The 15,317-nt window shown below is 35.6% G+C and overlaps 3 protein-coding genes across 4 annotated transcripts; 1 reads left to right on the top strand and 2 right to left on the bottom strand.

Moving 5' to 3' along the window:
- Positions 1 to 216: 216 nt before the first annotated feature.
- LOC111898113 (uncharacterized) lies at positions 217 to 1,469 on the top strand. Of its 2 annotated transcripts, XM_023894040.3 has the most exons (3): positions 246 to 372; positions 590 to 669; positions 822 to 1,469. In XM_023894040.3, exon 3 carries the CDS (start codon positions 822 to 824, stop codon positions 1,359 to 1,361), a length of 540 nt encoding a protein of 179 aa, XP_023749808.1. In that variant the 5' UTR covers positions 246 to 372; positions 590 to 669; the 3' UTR covers positions 1,362 to 1,469. The 2 variants fall into 2 exon arrangements, with proteins under 2 accessions (XP_023749807.1, XP_023749808.1); XM_023894039.3 differs by lacking the exon at positions 590 to 669 and having other exon boundaries at positions 217 to 372.
- A 1,554-nt stretch (positions 1,470 to 3,023) lies between these two features.
- On the bottom strand, positions 3,024 to 5,445 carry LOC111898112 (uncharacterized). Its single transcript, XM_023894038.3, has 4 exons — positions 5,162 to 5,445; positions 4,406 to 4,527; positions 4,228 to 4,320; positions 3,024 to 3,698 (listed from the first exon to the last, which is right to left on the bottom strand). The coding sequence occupies exons 2-4, from the start codon at positions 4,516 to 4,518 to the stop codon at positions 3,128 to 3,130; spliced, it is 777 nt and encodes a 258-aa protein (XP_023749806.1). The 5' UTR covers positions 4,519 to 4,527; positions 5,162 to 5,445; the 3' UTR covers positions 3,024 to 3,127.
- A 2,893-nt stretch (positions 5,446 to 8,338) lies between these two features.
- Positions 8,339 to 14,065, bottom strand: LOC111898111 (uncharacterized). Its single transcript, XM_023894037.2, has 3 exons — positions 13,921 to 14,065; positions 9,376 to 13,360; positions 8,339 to 8,563 (listed from the first exon to the last, which is right to left on the bottom strand). The coding sequence occupies exon 2, from the start codon at positions 13,189 to 13,191 to the stop codon at positions 9,409 to 9,411; it is 3,783 nt and encodes a 1,260-aa protein (XP_023749805.1). The 5' UTR covers positions 13,192 to 13,360; positions 13,921 to 14,065; the 3' UTR covers positions 8,339 to 8,563; positions 9,376 to 9,408.
- Positions 14,066 to 15,317: the final 1,252 nt, after the last annotated feature.

Below are 15,317 nucleotides of genomic sequence, written 5' to 3'. Positions count from 1 at the left end.
TCTTGTTCTTTTTGACGACATTCACTACAGTCTTAACATTCTATATATGGAAGAGATTGTAAACCCTAGACAATCAATGAAATAAAATATTACAAATTACAATTTGAAATTTTGTCTTGTTTTCAAATTTGAGGAAGGTGAAATGAAACAACTAAAATGAAAGAAACCTTTAAACTTTGGGTTATTTTTGCCAATGCTTGAAACTTATTATCAACAGTCAAACAAGCCCTATCAGGCTATAACTAAAGCTCCCAATCCAACTCTCCATCAATCTCGCATCACAGGACGCGAAGGGTTTCAATTCCCAACTTTTCGTCGATCAAATATCACACTTTAAACTCGAAGTTGGGATTTTTCTTTCTACTGATATTGGTATGTTCAATCTTGCTATCTGGTGATCTTCATATATAATATCTCTCGTTTTATTATAATTGCGATTATCATTGGTTTAATCGTCAGTGGAAAATCGGTGTGTTACGTTCTCAAACTACCAGTTTCTCATGATTTCGATTACCAATTTGCAATCGTTTAAACCTAAAGCATGTTTTGAATTGATTTTCAATTTTGAAAAGGCCTTTTTTTTTTCTAGATCTAAAACGTATGGAGGACCTGTTTATCCACCGAATCGAGTTCTAGGTTTCGTATTTAGAATTCGATCGTTAACATCAGGTTTTGCATAGTTTACAGATCTCCTTGCTATTTTGTTAAACAATTAAACATCTTCTCTTCACCACATATCACTGCTAGGTTCTGATATACATCTTCAATGGCATCTAATCATCTATCATGAATTTTATGTTTTTATTTTTTTATGAAAGTAGATGGATAAAGGGAAAGGAGTGATGGGAAGTCGGAAATGGGCAGTTGAATTCACAGACAACTCATCAACACCTTCCTCCCGAGACATTCCAGATCCACCTGGGTTCACACGAGCTACCCATGATCAAGATGATTCCACATTAAGTCGCCAAAAGAAAGATGCAGAAGCAAATTGGAAATCACAAAAAGCATGGGAGGTAGCTCAAGCACCCTTCAAGAACCTTCTAATGATGGGGTTCATGATGTGGATGGCTGGAAGTACAGTCCATTTGTTTAGCATCGGTATAACATTTTCAGCTCTTTGGCAACCATTAAGTGCTCTTCAAGGAGTTGGGAAGGTTTTTGAGCCTTATAAAGATAGCAAGGTGGATCTAAATGCACCTAAATTGCTGTTTATTGCTCTTAATTTGGGGGGTATGTTGCTTGGTGTCTGGAAGTTGAACACTTTGGGGCTTCTTCCTACACATGCTTCTGATTGGGTTTCTTCTTTGCCACCTGCACATGAAGTTGAGTATTCTGGTGGAGGTATTGCTTTGTTCTAATAACAACACTATATCTATCGGATTTTCATTTTTTTTTCTTATAGTTTTTAATATCCAAGAACTGTTTCAGATTTTGTTCTCTTTTTAGTGATTTTGCATTTTGATTCAGTTTCTGGTGTGATTCTAGCTATGAAAGCAGCAATAATTGGCCTATGAATTATTATTGCACTATATTTACTCTTAATTGGTTTAAACCATTTGAAGCTTTTTTTATTTGAATCATTGAAAAAAAAAAAAAAAACATTCCGGTGTTTTTTTTGGACATTCATTACCAAGAAACCCTTGTAGTTAGTCTTTTTTAAACAAACTCCTAGTGGTTAAAGTAAATAAAAACTTCTTAGGGTGGTTAAACAAAACTCAAAAAACTATTGTGCTTTTTTTTGGAATATGGATTGCAAATGTTGAGATTTATGTTTTATTGTATTTTATTGTATATGACTTTTTAATAAATTAAATCTGTGTTAATTATGAAGTTGTAATTGACGCATTCTACTAATTTACTCAACTTATGTTACATAACAAGATAATTAAGGATGAACATGATTGACTTTAGTTTGTGATGAAAACGGATATAGGGTTAATGTCAAAATATAGATAGCGATTTATTTGATTTTTCTTTTATATATAAAACATCATAGTTTTAGAAAAAATATAAAATGAACAAAAAACTATTTGTTTGTTTTTGTCAAAACATATCATATATGTTATTATTTTGTGAATACAATGTTTTAGTTGATTATAATGGTATTAATTTAAAACAATGGTGTTTTGTGTAAAAAAATTTGTTTTACATTCACTTGAAAATACATAACATCCCCAGATGTACATAGTTTTTACTTTTTGTGTTAAAAATGTAATTTTGTTATATAACCAAGCAATTGTTTTCGATGATTAGAAAGTTTAATTCAGAATTACTTATCAAATAATAGTTTAATTTGGTTTTGAAATAATATAATTTCCCATGAATAAAATACATAAACGCAGTACCAGATCTACATAATAAAAAAATAATAATATAACATGTTAAAGAACTATTGATTGAATGTTTGCAACGTTTTTTGGACCAAAATAATGCTAGAAGCTTCATATATCCTTCGATTTTGTTTGCCACTGATTTTTTTTTCTTTGTTTCCGTTTAGTTAAAAAAATAATAATAATTAAATAAATAAATCATGTCAACTTGATTAAAGAATTGTAATATTTGATTTTGATATTCTGTTGGCTAACGTTTGTTTACAAATAAAACCTTTCTTGCTTTTTTTTTTTTCTATTATTCATTCGACTTTAATATAACGAGTCCCTTAATATGTTAACCCAAAATGGCATACTGCCCCACCATGCCATACTCTCATAGATGCATAGAGAAAGAAATTATGGTTAACCGATTTTTGTATGTTAAAAATGGCTACATTATAACATTTCTAAAATGTTAAAATGATTTTTCTAAAAATTAATAAAATAATGTTTTCCAGTTAAAAGTCTGATTGAAATAGCTTTTGTGAAATTTTTCCTAAAGAAGCCAATAAGTATATTAACAAACAACAATTACCTTTTCTAGGTAAAGTTAACCATCTATAAAACAACCCTCCTAGAGAGAATACAATAATAGTCTCATCAAAACAATTCACCTGAAAATTTGGAAGCGAAAAAACCCAAAACATATAGAGAATATAGAATATGACTTCAAAGTTCAAGTGATTGTCTCATTTCTTTTTGCAAAAAAAAAAAAGATATCAAGTCAAAAGTCAAAACCCACCAGGGTTGACTCAGTACCTACGAAACCGCGGGTCAAGAAAGGCCCGATCAAACGGGTCAAACATCCGGGCAGACGGGCACTCAAATTCCAAATGCCCCTGCCCGCCACAATTCCCACAAATAACCAAAGGCACACAATCCCGACTAATATGACCCGCCCGCCCACAATTCTTACACATCATATCCCTAAACGGGTCATCCACCATTGACGACCCGCCCGACCTAACCACATTCATATTCGACCCGCCCGCTTTAGGACACTGGCGTGCCACATGGCCCGATATGCTACAAACATTGCACACCGGGTCATTCGGGCAGTCACGCGCAAGGTGACCGGTTTTTCTACAGTTATTACACGCCTTCTCATTGGTACAGTCAGCAGCAATGTGCCCGGGTTTGTAACAGTTGCTACAAAGCCGGGCATCATAAGAAGACACACTCGGGTTATAACAATCACGAGCTAAATGTCCGATTTTACCGCACATGTGGCAGACCGGGTCGTTCGGGCAGTCACTCGAGAGGTGCCCGGATTTTTTACAGTTCCAACACATGGTAGTTGATGTACACTCAGCTGCAATATGACTACAAGTAAACATTTTTTTTAACATTTTAGGATGGGTTAATGTCATAAAATGAAAACCAATAGTATTCCATTTGCTCTTTAGGTCCCTCATCTTTCAATTGTATTCAATAAGCCAATATTTTTTTTTGCTTTCTCTTTACACTGTAAACTGGTATCGAATCCTACATGGCGTCATAAAATTATTTTAGCATTCATAAAAAAATAAAAAATAAAACGTCTATGTGGATACCATGTCAGCACACATGAACATGAGTGAACGAAATTTGCCATGTTGGAAGCCACAGGGGCTACCACATAGGATTCAGTATGAGTTTATATGATTGAAATCCACTCCAATGGTGTAATGAGAAGTGGAGAACCCAAAAAGAAGTTTATTGGTCTACTCACTACTGAGTACAATTAAATGAGTGACCTAAAGAGCAAATTGTATACTATTGGTTGTCATTTTATGACATCAACCCTTTCAGGAATTGAAATATTTTAAAATCTTTAAATACTGAAAGATGGTTGTTATAAAAGAATTAGTACCCTGGAAGTCCACAGTTGTTGCAGACAGTTACATTTGGACATTCTCTTGCAAAGTGTCCAGGGCGTTTACATTTGTTGCAGAGGTAATCTTGCCTTTTTATCAAAAGGAAAATTTGTAATTCAACTGTTGGATAAAAGTTATGAATGAACATTTGTATATTTATATCTAGAATCATACCGATATGAAGGTCTATCTCTTTTGTAAGGTGCATCACGATAAGAAGATCTGTCTCTGCTTCTGAATCGCTTGGCAAGACCAGGGCTTCTGCTTCTGCTTCTGTCTCGGCTCATATTGAATCACTGCAAATCAAAAGTACTCAAATGTAAAATGTACAGAAAACCATCATAGAGAAGAAATCACCTAAAGAGTCGATTCTCAAAATGGATCTAGAAAAACTAACAATAAAAACAGTTCGTAGTAATTCAAGGAAGACATGTAAGTGCTATAGAGAGGAAGATGATGATCTAGATCGTTAACCCAAACACTTTCAACTCAAATTTTCTTCTATTATGGAGAGTGCGATTGGATTAGTTAACCGAATGCTGAGATCATTCAAACACAATAGACAATAGGTAAATTTCTAATTTGAGGTTTAATCGACTAACTTCAAGTTCAGAATTGACCAACATTGTCTACGATTCTCGGAAAAATTAGATAACTACACTAAATCTTACAAAGAAATACAATGCAAGCTAAGAGAAATGTTGATGTGTGGTATCAAAATCCAAATCGCTTTTGATTGAACGGGGGGATACATCGAAAAATTCAAATCAAACAGAACAGAACAGAGATTTAGATTCAGCTCACAAGTAAATCAAAGAGAACGAACGAATTGCGATCAGTGAGAGAACAGTGACGGACGTTTTTTAATTAAATCTAAAGCGCATGAGATAATACCATAATCAATGTTATTGAAATTCATCATGAACTAACCTTATTTTGTCGTTTCTCAGGTGAATTTTAACTGAAATTGAAGCGCCAGGTGGAAAGCTGAAACCCTAGATTCGCATACATTTAAAAGAATTGGGGAACACGAAGAACAAATCTATGAACGGACAAATAGATGAGCATGAGCTCACTGGTAACAAGTATGTATTAGAAAGGGTTATGCGCATATTAGTCCATATACTTTTATTAATTTACATTTTAGCCTCTATACTTACACGCCTCGTATTAATTATCAATCAAGAGTTGGATCAATTATGAATCACATATCGTCTTAAATAAATCTTATTTGAGCGAACATGTTGGTGAAAACCCAAATATAGTGAATACCATTTTCTTTTAATCTTTTGTGTATCATTTTGTTTGTAGATGCAAAGAATAAGATACAACCTCGTAAAAATTTCTACATACCTAAATACAAATAGTTTGCATCGCAATTGAAGTGTTACTGCTATTTAATTTTTCACGAGACAATCTCAAGAATCATTTCCACTATTTTAAAATGCTTTTAATGCCAGAAACATAAACATTTAAATAGATAAAAAAAATGTAGCTCGTCTGGTTTAGGATAAAATAAATGTGTGCGAGGTTTGACAACGGAAAAATGAGGATTTCCAGATGCCATTTCTTGCCTCCATGGGAGCTCATTGCTAATCACCCAGTTTCCCGATCATAATGGGCTATTGAGTATCTAAGTTACATGTTTACTGGAATTCAACATTTTGTAGTATGATGACACATACAAGGATTTTTCACTCGCATATAACATAAGTTGAGAAATTTTTACCAAAACAACTGAGAAATGATGATAAACCAGTGTTACCAGCAATTCATCCATCATAACCAATTAATTCTAAAATAAACTCTAAGAATGGCTGTTTGTCAACATAAATAATCGAATAGCATTAAAAAAAACTCACAAATTCTTGCAAACACACGCTAAATCTTTTTTTTTTTTTTTAGCAAACGACAGTTTTGGTATTGGTAGGTTAAGTTGCATAATAACACGTTAAAAAAAGGATAATGTCACTGTAGCACAATGAACTTTTGTGATTTGTCCGACTTAACCAATTATGTTTTTTTCTTGCTCATAAGGTCATCTAACTTTTACTTTACATGTCAATTTGGTCGTTATCGTTAGTTTTTAACCATTCCTCCGTTAACTAGCTATCAAAATTACACGAATGGCCCCTATGGTTTAAATTTCTTTCGTAATTGATCGTTATCAGCCATGTTTTAAATCACTCGATTAAAACTACTACAATCCTGAAACTCTAGGGACCAAAGTGTAATATTGTCATTATTCTCCCCATTAAATCTTGTTGAAACTCGAAGCATACCATTGGATTTCATAAGCACCAAACCAAATAATAGGCAAAAAAAAAATTGATGTAGTAGTTTTCAGGATTGTAGTAGTTTTAGGTGGGGGTTGTGGTAGTTTTAGTATCTATCTTCGAACCTTTTCTTCCTTCCATCGATCCTTGCTGCCAAACCGTCCCCACCTGAAATATCGCAGCTTGCTTTGCCCCATCAAAGAGCTCCTTATGATTTTGCCTTCGTTCTCCCTCGCGAACGGTCAAAGACCGGAAATCCTTTGCCCCTCACTCCCTTCTCTGTTGTTCCCATCAATCCAATGCCCCAAAAGTCTCGCCTTGCTGTCACCACTGCTTGCAAAGCTGTGGCTCACACCTCGTAGCCGGAAGAGACGAGGAAGGCTTCGCAGCTTTCCCCTTTCCTTCTCTTTGGTCTCACCTGACCCTCCTCTTCGCACCCTACTGACGGAGAAGCAAGAGCGCATCCCCGCTATTCCTTTCACTTCGTTGCGTAGGCTCGTAAAACCCGGAGACGATCTCCCTCGTCGCTATCAATCGACCCATGACCTATGGGATTAGCCGCCTGCGAGCCTTTCTTTCCTTCCCCTCGCGAATCGCCAACCACCATCGAAACCCCAAATCAGATTCTCCTTCGATTTCGTTTTTGCCTCAACGACTGCTTCGTGTTCCTTTGAATTGACTTGCCACTGCTTTCGTTAATCCGTTGTATACCCGATCAAACAAAAGAAACGGGGTCTTAAAAGCCCTAATGTTACACTTTGGTCCCTAGAGTTTCAGGATTGTGGTAGTTTTAGTCGACTGATTTAAAACATGGCTGATAACGACCAATTACAAAAGAAATTTAAACCATAGGGGTCATTCGTGTAATTTTGATAACTAATTAACGGAAAAATGGTTAAAAACTAACGATAATGACCAAATTGACATGTAAAGTAAAAGTTAGATGACCTTATGAGCAAGAAAAAAATAAAATTGGTCAAGTCGGACAAATCACAAAAGTTCATTGTGCTACAGTGACATTATCCCGTTAAAAAAAGTTATAATTCACTTTCCAATTTCCTTTATGTTGAATCTGGTTCACTGATATTGAACTAACTTGACTATAATAGAATCTTGATACTTCACTATAAAAACAAGAATGTTGAATCTGGTTCACTGATATTGAACTAACACAATGTTCTTATTACAGCCTGGGTTTTGTCTCATCGCCATAAGTTGTCCATGTGTATTGGTAAACAAATGCCAGATAGATCAATGTCAAATGCTTAATTTATCTGAACAAAGTCATAAATCTTGATTGTTGAAAAGATGGATGAATGGAAAAGAAGCTAGTAATTTTTTTATGTTTAATTTATCTGATATTCAATAGCAGAATTGGGTTGGGATGTAAGTAAGAAAAGATAATGAATTCACCTCAAAAACAAAGTCAAGGTGCCCCATAACACAGCCACCACATACATAGGTTTCCAGATTAGGTGCTTAATCCATTATAGTATTATATCAATCAAGTCAAAAAGAAACATCCCCTTGATAAATATATACAACTCAAGTATTATTGTTATTGTGATGTATTTGAAGACAGATCCAACAGAATCCAGGGCTGTGCAATTTGGATTGTGTAATGTTATTAATATGTAATAACAACCATCGGTTGTTTTAATTAAGATTAAAGTTGCAATGCAAGTAGCCATGTAAGGGTATTATCGTAATTACATTGTTGTTCGGCCTTGCATAGGAAATCAAGTCTTTGGTATCAGATTTCAGGAACACCTTCAGCTATAATCAAAAGAACTCACTCACCCCAAAACACCCCAACCCATGATTACCCCCATTCACACACCGAAAAAAATATATATATTTTCAATGAATGTTACAGCTTTGCAGTAGAAATATGAGGCAACAATCTATTAAAATAGTTTACATAAATACTAAAAAACACTAAAATTAGTAAGCATGTTACCACCATCTACTTGATCTACAATATTCTGTTCTCATCCAACAAGAACTTGTACACTTCCTACTTGCCATCTGATGTTGAATATCTTCCAATCTTGGCCTACACACAACAATTTCAGAAACAGATCTAATCTGAGAAGCTATATAATATAATATAATATAATATATATTGGTGTTTATTTTTTAAGATAATAACCACAATTGTTGGGTCTCATTCAACAAACTGACCACCATTTTACCCTTTTAACAAAAGTACCACCAACTCCACAATGGGCCAATTGCAAAATTACTTTTACCGACAAAGGTTGCAAAAAGCTTTAATTTTTACTTTTTATTTTTTGAAAATGTGAACCATTTGCCATATACTTACAATTTTTTTTAATTATTTACTTAAAGAGTAATTTACATTATTGGTCCCTGAGCACAGCTGGTTCTTTCATATTTAGTCGAAAAGATCTCTTGCAGTTTTGGTACTTATTTGAGGTTTATGTAACGTTTTTTTTTTGTCTCTATTCCAAGCAAAACGACATTATTTTTTGAGACCAAAAACGTTGCAATAAAGGAAGAACCTCAAATAAGGACCAAAAATTGCAAAGATAATTTTTTCAACATAAATTGCAAAAATCAGCTAAACTATACTCAGGGGACCAAAAATGAAAGTTACATTTGGTTATTTTTAAAATATTTTTAGTTCTTTGGGGACCATTCATAAAGCAATTTACAATTCTTAATCAACCCTATTTGCCAAATTTGATGGTTATTTTGTTTAAAGGGGAAAAAAAAAGCCGTCACTTTGTTAAGACAACCATACTATTTTGATTATTTTAGTAGTATTATTCCTGATTTTTGACTTGATGCACAAAGCACAGGTTAATACAGAAAGTCGAGGAAATGAGGTTTTAAATTACTTACCGAGAGTTTTCAATGCAAAAAAGACATTCATGTTCAGATCTTGTTTTTCACGAGGTCTGTTGCTCTCTTGATCCACTTACGAACTGCTACCCACCACTCTAATTCTTCGATGATCTTCACCTTTAAAGCTGCAGAGGCATTGGACCTTAAAGTAAGATTGATCATCTTTTCAAGGAACTCCGTTTTGCAGCGATGCTTCTGTTTTAATCTAAAAAAGAGCTTCAAACTACCCTTTTCGTTAGAGAAGATGATCCCAAGTTCAGGATCCTCCGTAGGTCCTCGATGTCTGTTTTCAATTCCTTCCAGCTCTTGGTTCATCTCTTCGGGTGGATTATCCACAAAGCTATCAAATCGTTCTGCATCAATGCTGCCAAGATCATAGGTCAGAGACCTTAGAAATCTCTGGATTTGAAGAAACGGAAATCGGGAAGGTTGATGAGTGAGGAGTTTGGTCTGGAAGTGTTTGGCAATCACATATAGGTCATTAGGATTGAGGTTAGGAAAATCAGCTTCGGAGAAGAAATATTTTTTGTTATCACTTCGCACCACTTCAAAACCAAAGTACTCTTCCTTCTGAAAAGACCTCTTCTTATATCCCACGACTCTTATGATCCTCCGGAGAGACCATACATCTTTTGGGGGCTGAGCATGAGCCTTGAAAAACTCCTCTAGTCGGTTCATCTCAATTGGGATTTGCGTTTCCCTTGAGAGGTGTGGATGTAGTGGTTGGAAGACTGAATAATATCGTGCATTTGGAGACATGGGTATATCCCACTGATACTCATCGGAAGCGGGAGGAGCTGTAGTTTGTTTGGGCATAAGTTCATCATCCTTCAATTGTCTGATAACATAGACCAAAGGAGATAAAGCGTGTTGCTCCTCCTTACTTGAGTTCGCCTGAAAGAAATGTGCTGCTGCCACCTCATATTTCTGCTTGGCAAGGAGTTCATTTTCCAGGTCTTGTTGCTTCTTTTCTTCCTCGGACACTCGAAAGGTCTTCATCTGATTCCGACTCACTTCAGGAACCTCCAAAGGCCTTTTGCCTTTACCTTTAATGGAAGCTTTGTGGGTTTCAGGGAACATCAAAGCTAGTTGGGTAGGAGGCATGACAAATGAAGTGGGAGGAGATGGTGGAGGAATTGTGGTCTTTGGAGGTGGTTGACGTCTGGATACCTCATCTATCTTGGGAGAAGGAGAAGTTTCTGTTATCACCACATTTTCATCTTCTCCAGCTTCATCCACAGATTTTGAACCTTTTAAGTTCTCTATCAAGTCAAACACTTTTTGGAACGATTGAGGAACCTGTTTGCTTAGCTCCTCATTGGATAGAGTCTTTGGAAGTACATCAACAGAATTTTGAATTTTCTGGATGGCGAATAGGATTTCATCGAATCTTACATTGCGGGGTCTTAGCAGTTGTTGTGCAGACTGTATTACTTTAACCAAAACAGCCTGAAGAATTATATTTTTGTTGCGATAGTCACAGAGCTGCTCATTTAAACGGACAATCTCATCTCCATGTTGGTGGCCCACGGTGTTGGTGAGGTCATCATACGACTGTTGAATTTCCTTCACCATTTTCAACATATCATCCATTCGATCCAAATACTTAAATGTGTCATCGGTCCTCTTCTGCTCCATTTTCTTCAGAGCATCTGCAGTAGATTTGACAACTGATTCCCGAAGCATCTTTTCCCTTGTCTCAAGATTAGGAACCCTTTGGGCTAAGGATGTCACAGCCTTCTGCATTTCCATAAACTTTTCCTTGCTCACAAATTTATCCTTAGATGGAGGGATCTTGTTTACAAGCTCAAGAACCTGAGACAACTTCTGGTTGAGTGAATTAAATTCCGCCCTGGAGACATATTTGGACTTCTTCTTCTTCAATTTAGTGCGTCTGACAGTGGTGGTTGGAAGAGTGTTTGTCTCTCCTTTGGGAACTTCCTGACTTTCTGTTTCTGAAGTTGCCAAGAAAATAGCAGATTTGGAGGGTTTGAGTGTCTCCATAAAGGAGTTTGAATCAGAGTCTTGGATGAGTCCATCATCAGCAGTAAACACAAAGTCCTTTTCCATGTCTTGAGCAGACTCTATACCAGTCTTTGTGAATGGCTCCAAAGACTCCTCACAATGGATGGCAAGCTCAATAAGTTTATCCGTGGTTGGGACCCTCTCTTCTTCTTCCCTCTTTTGTTGCTCCTCAAGCAACATTCCCACTGATTCCTTTCGCTCCTCTTCTTTCTTTTCCTCAGCCTCTCTTAATTCACTAAGAACCAGTTGCAATTGCTTGGTGGCAATTTGTTCTTCCTCAGAAGCGTTCTTCTCCAGCCCTTGTATAATTTCATCATTGTTTATTAGAGCTTTGTTTTTCTCTCTTTCCTCTTGCTCTCTCTTCTTCTCAGCCTTTAGCTCATCCTCTTTCCTCTTACTTTTTTTCACAACCCTCTTCATAAGCTCTTTTCTAATCCTTCTCCCTTCTTCCTCAGCTTTCAGTTTCATCAATTCTTCTTTTGTCTTCTGAGTATTTCCCTCGTTCTCAGCTCTTTCACTTTGCCTCTCCTGTTCATCTCGTGTTTCCCTCATTGAATCATCTTGAGTTTGCCTTACACTCTCACTCTCTGATGTTCTCACCTCTGCCACACCATTAGGCTCTTGGCCTGGGGGCTGCTCATGACTTTTTTCAACACCCACATCTTCCTTTTGAGAGGAAGGGGGTTGTGTATGTGTTATGTTCCAATACTTTTGAGAGACATCATCTTCTTGAGAGGATGAAGAGGTAGATGATTGTGACCCAACGATAGATCTTTTTTCAACATCCTTCACCTTATGAGATTTTGTGGATTGTCTTTTGGCTTGAGGGGAAGGAATGGTCTCACCTTTTCTTTTACCAGTAGTCTTCTTTACTTTCAAGGCTTTTTTCTTTTGTTTTGTAGGACTGGAAGTATGTTGTGAGGATTGGGTAGGGCATTCAGCTTCTGGAGGATCCGTTTCCTTTATATGTCTGATGAGAACTTTGGAGTTCTTTTCAATATATTGAAGCATTGCTTCAGGGAGACGAGTAACCTTCCCAAATGCAGATTGATTGGGGATAGTATGCCTGGATAAGACACGAGGAGTGAACATCTCCTCTTCTTTAGGTATTGGGATCTTCAGCTTGTTATACACCTTTTGGAGTGCAAGTGCCCAAAACCTTGCACAAGGAATTGCCTTCTTCTTTGGAAACACATAACTAGTAAAATCATTCCAGATAGTGGTTCCAAAGTCCACTTCATTCCCGGTGTACATGCCACAAATAAGTACAAGAAGCTGCCTACTTAGCATGTCAATTCCTGCAACCCTTCCTGAGAGGCACCGCAGAATGATGTGGAATAAAAAATGCCACAAGCCTGGAAGCTTACCTTTCCTGAAGTTTGAGGACGACTCAAGCTTTGGAGGTAAATACCCCATTTGATCAAATATGTCGAAGAGTTCTTCATTTGTGGGTTCATATAACGTCTTTTTTTCCTTGGTCTCTGGAAGCCCAATAGCCTCCAGGAATTCAACCTTATACAGTTTGGTGGTCTTATCTTTATTGATGTTGAACTCAATGTACTCTTCCTCAGAGTTATAGACGGCAGTGGAGTATGCCTTATGAATGATGCTTAAAGGAAACTCGATTGATTTAGTCAAGGGTTCGTGAATAGGGTGACTTTTTAGAAACTCAATCATTATATGGAGCATAGAGTCAAACTTTTCAAGGTCAAGGTCTGCCTTAAGATTGCAGGAACCCACATGCATTGCGACTTCTTGGGAAGAGGGTCCCGTCCTGGTCATCACCATGATTGGATTTTAGAGCGAATGGAATGAACACACAAGAGAGAATACAGTGAAATATCCCAACTGTTAAAAGAGAGAAATTAGGTGCATCGGGTTAAGAAGACAGGGCTTTGCTTCTGAATGACTTGGCTAAACCAGGACTTCTGCTTGTGTCTCGGCTCCATATTGAACACTGGGCAACAAAAGTACTCAAATGTAAAATGTTCAGAAAACTATAATATAGCAGTGGAGAATACAAGTAAGAAGTCGGTTCTCAAAAAGGAACTTCAAATATTAACACAAAAAGGAAGTCATGTAAGTGCTATAAACAGGCAGACGGTGACCACTACTTACGACTCATGAAGAAATCAAGCGCGCACATCATTCAAACACAAGAGGTACATTTTTTATTTGAGGTATAATCGACTAATTTCAAGTTCAGAATTGACGACCACTGTTAACGACTCATGAAGAAATCAGATAACTTCACTAAATCTTACAAAGAAAAACAATGCAAACTAATAGAAATGTTGATGTTAAGTTGGTATAAGGATCCAAATCCATTCTGATTTAACGGAGGGTATATTGAAAAATTCAAAGAACAGAACAACATTTTGAATCAGCTCAAGAGTGACTCAAAAGAACGAACGAATTCCGATCAGTAAGAGAACAGTGACGGACTTTTTTTTTAATCAAATCTAAAGCGCGTGACATAACAATGTAATCAAGTTGTTCGTTTGATCATGGACTAACCTTAATTTGCCTTTTCTTAGGTAAATTTCAACTGAAATTGAAGCGCTAGACCGAAATCTGAAACCCTAGATTCGCATACATTTGAAAGAATTGGGAACAAGAGAACAGTACTACGTCGTGGACAAATAGATGAGCTCACTGATAGCGTGCCGTGGTATTTACTAGAAAGGCTGATGTGCATTTTAGTCCATATACTTTTAATAAATTACATTTTACCCTCTATACTTTTAGGTCTTTTGTTTTCAATCACGAGTTTGATTAATTATGAATACCAATAAACTCTTTTATCATTGTATTTGAACTAACATGTAAGAAGACCCAAAAGTAGTGAATAGAATATTCTTTTTATCTTTTGTACCTTGTTTGTAGATACAATCATATATAACAACTTACAAATATATTATACAAGTTCCATCAACCATTTGAAATTTGAAAATAATATTGTTTTTTATTTAAATCTATCAAAAAATTAAACAAACATTTCATCATAAAAAAAATGGTTATTTTATTTGAAAACTCATTTATAATAATTAAATTACTTAATTCCTCTTGATTTATTATTTTATATTGAGAAATTAAATATCATTCTACTTTTTCTTGCTACTTATCTTCCTATTCACATGAAATTGTGACAAATGTCATATTTAGATAAAACTAATGATATTTTAGGACACTTGTCATCATTTCAAATGGGTTGGAAGATAATTAAGAAGAAAATAGGAGGATATTTAATTTCGCTTTTATATTACTTTCATTATTAATAGAGAAAATTATAAAATTAGCCATTTTTTTTAATTACTTTCTAGAAAATACCAAAAAAATCCAAATTACAAAAATAGTCATCAAAACCGCAGATGGATTAAACCCATCTACAATTTCCTCCAATCATTTGTGAATGTACAAGTCGATGAAGCATGGACGCGCATTAGGAGTTGTACATTCGCAGATGACTTTTTTATTTTTTCCGGTATAAATACTCTCACCATCACACTAAAATCGCAAATGAACTTATTCATCTATGATTTCCTCTACAATGTCTTCAGAGAGAGAGTTCTCCAAGAAAAAGTTTGAAAAATGAAAAGTCCATCTGCGAATATACAACTCCTAAAGTGTATATGTGTTTTAGCAACTTGTACGTTCGCAGATAGTTGGGGGAAATCTCAAATAGACTTAATTCATTTGCGATTTTGATGGCTATTTTTATAATTTATGGTTTTTTTTGCTATTTTCTACAAAATAACTAAGAAAATGGTTATTTTTATATTTCATACAAAATAACCATATACCGTACTGATTATGGTTGGTACAAAAATTTTATTACCAATATCGTACAAAATATAGTTGGTACCAACCTGTTTGGCCACCAATAAATTTGGTTGGTACATGTTGGTAATGAT

The sequence above is a fragment of the Lactuca sativa genome, chromosome 8 (genome assembly GCF_002870075.4).
Source record: "Lactuca sativa cultivar Salinas chromosome 8, Lsat_Salinas_v11, whole genome shotgun sequence".
NCBI classification, from domain to species: Eukaryota; Viridiplantae; Streptophyta; class Magnoliopsida; order Asterales; family Asteraceae; genus Lactuca; species Lactuca sativa.
This window is presented reverse-complemented; position numbering and strand designations above follow the sequence as displayed.

Excerpts from the sequence above, each read along its gene's own strand:
- LOC111898113 (XM_023894039.3), top strand. The coding sequence starts at position 822 with ATGGATAAAGGGAAAGGAGTGATGGGAAGTCGGAAATGGGCAGTTGAA.
- LOC111898112 (XM_023894038.3), bottom strand. The coding sequence starts at position 4,518 with ATGAGCCGAGACAGAAGCAGAAGCAGAAGCCCTGGTCTTGCCAAGCGA. Across the intron at positions 4,321-4,405 it reads AGAGATAGACCTTCATATCG|GCAAGATTACCTCTGCAACA; the intron begins GTATGATTCTAG and ends TTTGATAAAAAG. Across the intron at positions 3,699-4,227 it reads AACAACTGTGGACTTCCAGG|TCATATTGCAGCTGAGTGTA; the intron begins GTACTAATTCTT and ends GTTTACTTGTAG.
- LOC111898111 (XM_023894037.2), bottom strand. The coding sequence starts at position 13,191 with ATGGTGATGACCAGGACGGGACCCTCTTCCCAAGAAGTCGCAATGCAT.